At 36.3% G+C, this 6,660-nt stretch overlaps 1 protein-coding gene across 1 annotated transcript in view; it reads left to right on the top strand.

Moving 5' to 3' along the window:
• Positions 1 to 1,181: 1,181 nt before the first annotated feature.
• LOC107870880 (AP-1 complex subunit mu-2) overlaps positions 1,182 to 6,660 on the top strand; it is a 55,535-nt gene continuing 50,056 nt past the window's right edge. The window contains exons 1-2 of the mRNA XM_016717572.2: positions 1,182 to 1,634; positions 2,375 to 2,515. Coding sequence (XP_016573058.1) covers positions 1,506 to 1,634; positions 2,375 to 2,515 — 270 coding nt within the window. The 5' untranslated portion in view covers positions 1,182 to 1,505. The remainder of the gene's footprint in view (positions 1,635 to 2,374; positions 2,516 to 6,660) is intronic.

The raw sequence follows: 6,660 nt of genomic DNA, 5'->3' as shown, positions 1-6,660 counted from the left end.
AAAGACATAATTTTTTACCTGTGAAGGAAGAAATGGGACGATGAAGAACTCGGAGTTGTTATCGTCGGAGAAGTCTTTACGTCGATTGATGGTCGAACGTCGAAAGAAACTCACCTAAATATTTGTTGCGCAAGGTTGAAGTCGTCGGGGATTGAAGGAAGAAATTTTGCAGAATTGTTGGTTGAGAGAGAGTTGAGAGAAACTGTCTCAACAGAGAGGAGAAAGATAGTTGATGACTTTGAGAGGAGAGGGGTGCATTTTGATTTGTATTTTTGAAAAGATGAGAAAGTTTTGAAAATATTAATCAAGTCCACAATTAGCTTAATCAAGTTTCCTAATTATGTTTGACCATTTAAGTTGGTTAATATTACCAATCCTTCATTCAAGACTTAAAAAATACATTTCCTTCAATTTTCTCAAGAAAGAAGACCTCTTTGCGGATTATCCAACTTTCTATTTATTAGCAAAATATAATAGAAGTTGAGAAAAAATAAAAAAAGAGAAGAAATAAAATGGAGAGAAGAAAAAAGATTGAGAAAAAAGAAAAAAAAGAAGAGAAAACAATAAAGGTTAAGAAAAAAGAATAAAAAATATTTTTCTAAAAAAAAAGATTAAGAAAAATAAACATGAGAAAAAAAATAAAAATTAAGTTTGGAAAAAATATAAACAAAGGAAAAAAAATGAGAAATGATGAAAACAAAAAGGAAAAAAAAGTAAAAGATTGAGACAAATGAATTAAAATAAGAGAAAAAATAAATGAGTTATAAGAAAGAAATAAAAATAAAAATTAAGAGATAAATGAACATGAAAAATTTTAAATGTAAAGGGGCAAAAATATCGAAAGAAAGGCTAATTTGTAACTACTTTTGAAAAAAAAACTAAAGCCGCCCTGAATGATGGGATTTTGATTTAAAAGGGACAAACTAGTTACTTAATTAGGTGAGAGTTTTTAAGTTTTAAAAATTAGGTAAAGAGATAATTTTTTTTAAAATATTTTGGCTCCAACAACTTAAATACTTGTCTCAACAACTATAAAAGTTATAGAAGTTATCTAACAACTATCAAAATTGTTGATAACTTCGCAAAGTTGTTCGACAACTTCAATAGTTGTTGATTCAACTATTGTAGTCGAATAACTATTTTAGTTATTTAAGCGATTTTATCTTTTTTTAATTTAATAATATTGTCATCCCACTAATTTTTTTTTAATTAAAGATTGGAGGCTCTTTCAACTCAATTTTCTCGTGAGATCATCCCATGTAATTTGCTCGAGGTATAACGGGCCTTACGTCCCCTAGAAGTCCTGCACAAAGCAACCGAATCAGTTCGCTGACAATTCAACCATGTTAAAAATTCAGGCAGATGATGGGAAAATCCATCTTCAATCCTGAAATTATAGTGCCGAGGCAATCTTAATAGATTAGATAATCAACTCTCAATCACCACTAGATCTCATCGGAGATTGCTATATTGGCAGATTCTAATTCGCGATCTGGTACAATCACATGGCAGGGGCGGCGTCGGCGCTGTTCCTCCTTGACATCAAAGGCCAAGTATTGGTTTGGCGTGATTTCCGCGGAGATGTCTCCTCCGTCCAGGCCGAGCGATTCTTCACCAAGCTCCTCGAGAAAGAGGTTTTCTCTTCATCTTTTCTGTTCTCTCCCGATTTTTGTGTTAAAATGTCTGCAGGTTTCGTCTTCAATCGAAAGATAGACTGCAAGCACAGACGGATCCAGGATGTAGAAGACTAAGTTGATTCGGATTTCGGAGTTCTAACTGGCTTTAGAAGCAAATGCCACTGTCGCTTGAAGCAGTATCTTCGGTTCTCTTAATTTATACCTGTTCTATTTTACTTTCACACATATAGGCATGGTTGTATGGAAAAGTGGTGGATTTCCAGAATGCAAGTGTCTCTTCTGAGATTACAATTCTGCAAATTAATGCTAACTATACATCATCCAAGTCAATACCTCTAGTGGAAATGCTGCATTTTAATGCTAAATAGAGTAAAGAGGAATGAAAGAGTTTTATAAGTGGGTTATCACGTTTGAAATCTTCTAGTTTGGGAAATTTGTTATTTGAAGCTTCAATCCGAGTTATTATGCAAGCATGGGTTATGAATGACTTTCCATTGGTTAGGATCAACAAAGTTTCTCTTATTTAGAGATGCCTCTTTTTTAATGATGAAATATTGTGAAAAGAGAATCAGGTTGGGAAGTTATTGTTTAATTGATACAGATTTATATATTTTCCTCGCGTTCTGCAGATTTTTATTGATCTTCATTTTGTTTCTTTTGTAGACAGCTGACTTAGTTTGAGAAGATGAGTTTACCTTTTCTGACTAATTTAAGTGCTAGAATTTGGTCATTTGCAGGGTGACCCTCAAGATCCTGTTGCATATGATAATGGCGTGACTTATATGTTTATACAGCACAATAATGTCTACCTCATGACTGCATCAAGGCAGAATTGTAATGCTGCCAGTATTCTTCTGTTTCTACACCGTGTTGTTGACGTAAGTGACACTGGCATTTGTTAACATCACTTGATTTAGCACAATGTCTATGCATGCAACTAAATTCAACCACCAGATCTAAACTTCTAGTACATGAAGCTTTATTGAGAAGAAATGAGAAGAAGAAACGAGAAGAAATTTTAATTATCTGCGCCAAAATGAATTACCTAGCACTAATACATTTACGGAGCCTATGTAAGTGCTCTTCTATCCTCCCAACCAACACGTGCCAGTCACATCCAACACTCCCAGCTTGGAAAGTACGAATTGATGTTGTTCTGCTCCAAGTCCCTTAGTAAGTTCTCGAGCACACTACCGTGATTCAGTTAACATTGCTTTCACCTTCTCACTCATAAATTGACAATAAACCAACGTGATGCGATATCATGAAAGTACACCCAACATGCGTGTTCTAGCTATGAATTTGATTAAAGAAACCTTGCTCGCAAAGTTCATACCATCTTGGTACATTGATTAAAAAAACCTTTACGATTTCAATAAAATGACAATCAGCCTCTATATATTTTGTAATGAAAGATAGGATTTGCAGCTATTTGCTTTGCTGCCTTACTGTCACAAAACAGGTTAATAAGCTGCAAAACTGTTACATTCAGTTCTTGTAACATGCCAACTGACCAGGTTTATTCTGCAACCACTGTTCCCATGCTCATATGTTGTGTTCTCCCTCTGCTGAGCTTCTACTAAATGTGTGCTACAAACTTTCTAGTATTGGGGCAAGCAACCCAATTCAAATAACAATATGTAGCTAACTGCGTATTGTGGCCTTCCTGAGTAAAACTCCCAAACCTGGTGACCTTTTTATGCATCTCACAATCCTTAAAGCTGCATCCCAGTGTGAAACTTTTGGGTGCTGCATGAATTGACTCAAACCTGAATCTCAAAGTTAACGTCAGGCCTTGTGATGGGCAAATGCCCTAATTTTTGATAATTGGTCACATCTAGTTCTAGATCAGTTGTATTTCCAACATGCGTATCGAAGTTCATACTAGTCAACTTATGGTCAAACTCCAGTGATGTGTTGATAGACTGCTCCACTCAGTCCTACATAAGAGATCAACTCAGGGCATACTTTCTTTGATTAAGTGACACCCATCAATTCCCTGAAAATATCTGTGCTCCTCCAAGTCCTTCATCTTAAATATGCTGTTCAAAGTAGCTTTAGCTGTTTCTATTTAGTCTTTAATGCAGAGGTCATTTACATAGATCAAGATGACAATTAAATTAAATCCATTTATCTTTGTAAATAGAGAACAAAGATAAATCCATTCATCTTAAATATGCTGTTCATGAGCACTTCGAGAATAGCCTGCATTCGACAAAGCATTTGTGAGCTTGATATTCCATTGTCTTGAAGCATGTTTAAGGCCATCCAGTGATTTCGCCAATCTGCAAACCTTATACACTTATAAAGGCCCTTTGCAAAAAAAAGCATTGTTCACATCCATTTGAAATAAACTCCATCCGTAGGTTGCTATGCCGATAACTGTCCTTAACGTTACCATTTTTGCAACAAGGAAGAAGGTTTCATGGTAGTGTAAACTTTCCTTTTGGTTATACCTTTTTGGTCACTAGGCTTGCCTGAATGCCTGGAATCTATCCACCTCATCATTTGTTTTGTACTTTAGTTTATACACTCAATTTTTGAGCCAATAGCTTGTTTACCTGCCGGCAGGTTACCACCTCCTAAGTGTGATTATCTTCTTATGCGTTTATTTCTTGTTTCATAGCTTCAATCCACCTCCTGTGAGGCTTTTTTAAAAGCTTTTAGGCTTAGTTGAACTTTGAATTGAGACTGTGATACAATAAAGACAAGAGAAACACGAAACAACTCCAAAACAGTCCGCAAATCTTAAGGATCCGAGGAACTTTTTGGAGACCACTCTCGGATTCGCTATCAACAAGAAGAATACAAGATACAATGATGTATATATCACCAAAAAACAGCTACAAAATGTGATGAACAAGATGAACAACAGTAACACAAGTTTCGGATTCAATAAAGGACCCAAAACAGTCCACTACACAAGATAACAACAACAAAAGTAAAGGATAGATAGTGAGACCAAGATTATTACAATATTAAGAACTAAAGAGTGTATTGAACTCAAAAACTCCTAATGAATGTAATAATCCAAACCACACTCTTACGGTGACTGCCAAGGGAATCAACTTACCTCAAGATTGATCGTTTCCAAGCAAAGATCAATATTAGCTTTTCCAAGCCCTAAACTAAGACTACCTAAATGTTCTACTCTCAAGAGAGAGGATTTGTATTACAATCTTTCATTCTTCCAAAACTAGTGAAAATAAGACTAAAGGGGCCTATTTTTAATATATTACAAATGAAGATAAAAAGACCACTTTGCCCTTAATGAGAGGGGCTGCCATGGTGCGTAAATACACCATATGTAATGTATAAAATACCCTTAATGAAGGGGCAGCCAAGGTATGTTATAACTTGAATGAATGACGCCTTTTCAATGCTCTCAAAAACCGAGTATGGTTCATACTTCAAGGCTTGTGGTTCTCTGTAATATCCCGCAAAGTCCTCTTCCAGTCTGAGCCTTAGAGCGTATTCAGTAAAGCGGAAATCCGAGTCTAAAAGTGTCAGAAATATCTTCCTAAGTATGAAATACTTTGAATTCGTGTGGAATTTCCTTAATTTCTACTTTTAGCCATGTAGAGCATTGAATAAACTTTCCATCGATACAAAATTCGCCCAAATAGGGCCCTCGGGTGAAGAGTTAGAGCCATTTTAGTGAGACAGTGTGCCACCTGGCACCTTAGCGCGTCGCGGAGCCAGCCAAAATGGCAATTGTCAAATTCCAGTGAACCTCCGGGATTCCACTGCGTCGCGGTATAGTTCTAGTTCGCAACCTAGGGGGCAATGTGATTTCCACCGCGTCACGCCGTGGTGTAGTTTCCCAATTGTCCAATTTCTAGTGAACTGGCGCGATTATGGTGCGTCGCGCCAGCATGTAAAGTCGAGATTTTTCAGCTTAATTCCAAGGGCTTTTTGGTCCTTTTCCCCTTTTCCCTAGCCTCTACAAATACTTGGTTAAGGGATCTCAGCCTTATTTCTCTCCTTCCACTCCAAAAACTAGGGTTTCCAAAATCAAAACCCTCTCTTTTTCTTCAACAAAAAATCAAGAGAGAAACTAGAGAAATCAAGAGGAAATCAAGAATCTCTCCAAGGCCTTCAAGAAAAGAGTATCCCCAAGGTATGTAGATGTTGATTCTTTGGTCCCTTTCATGCAAGAAGCTCAAGTACCCTTTTCTAAAACTCAAAGATTTTATGTTTATGAGTTGTTAATGATTCATGTGAGTTGAAATTGATGTTATATGTGTTGTTGAGTTTTGATTTATGTTTGTTTACAAGATTCATGAGCTTTGACCCTAGTATGTGGAAGTCATGTCATGTTTGTGATGAGCCCTCTTGAAGTGGTTTTCTATGTGATGTGTTCATGTCATTTGGGTGTAGAAATGGTTGAATAAGCGAAGCATGTTCCCCATAAGTTTGATAAAGAGCTTAGGTGAAGCATAAGGGCCATTATAGTATGTTGATTAGGAAACCCCAAATTATGAGCTAGTCCATGCATGCCTAGTGTTTGATAAAATGCCTTAGTGAGTGAAATGTACCATGATAGTATGAAATCCCCAAGCAGGTGTAAACCCATACTGCTTAGTGTTGTTGAAAGACCTTGGTGAACAAGTTGAGATATGCTGGTTGTAGATTCCCCAATTATGTGCTCTCTGATATATGCTAAGCTTTTAATTCATGCCAAGTGGTTAGCAAGTAAGTTGAGACATGATAGTATGAAGTTTTCCCCAAATCATGTGATGTCTAAATACATGTCAAGACTGATTTAGGTGTGAAGTACTTGAGGTAAGACTTTGTTGAAGGAAGTATAATCTAGTAGCATGTTTCCCTACGTTAGTATATGTTGATGTTTCCTAAATGCTTGACGCGATGCCTTAATGATTGTAAAGGTGAAGGTATGTTATGTTTCCTAAATACTTGAAGAGATGCTTTAATTATAATGATGATGAATGAATAACTGTGATGATGAATGAACGATTGTGATGATGATGAATGAACGATTGTGATGATGATGAATAAATGG

Source organism: Capsicum annuum, chromosome 5 (assembly GCF_002878395.1).
Source record: "Capsicum annuum cultivar UCD-10X-F1 chromosome 5, UCD10Xv1.1, whole genome shotgun sequence".
Taxonomy (NCBI): domain Eukaryota; kingdom Viridiplantae; phylum Streptophyta; class Magnoliopsida; order Solanales; family Solanaceae; genus Capsicum; species Capsicum annuum.
This window is presented reverse-complemented; position numbering and strand designations above follow the sequence as displayed.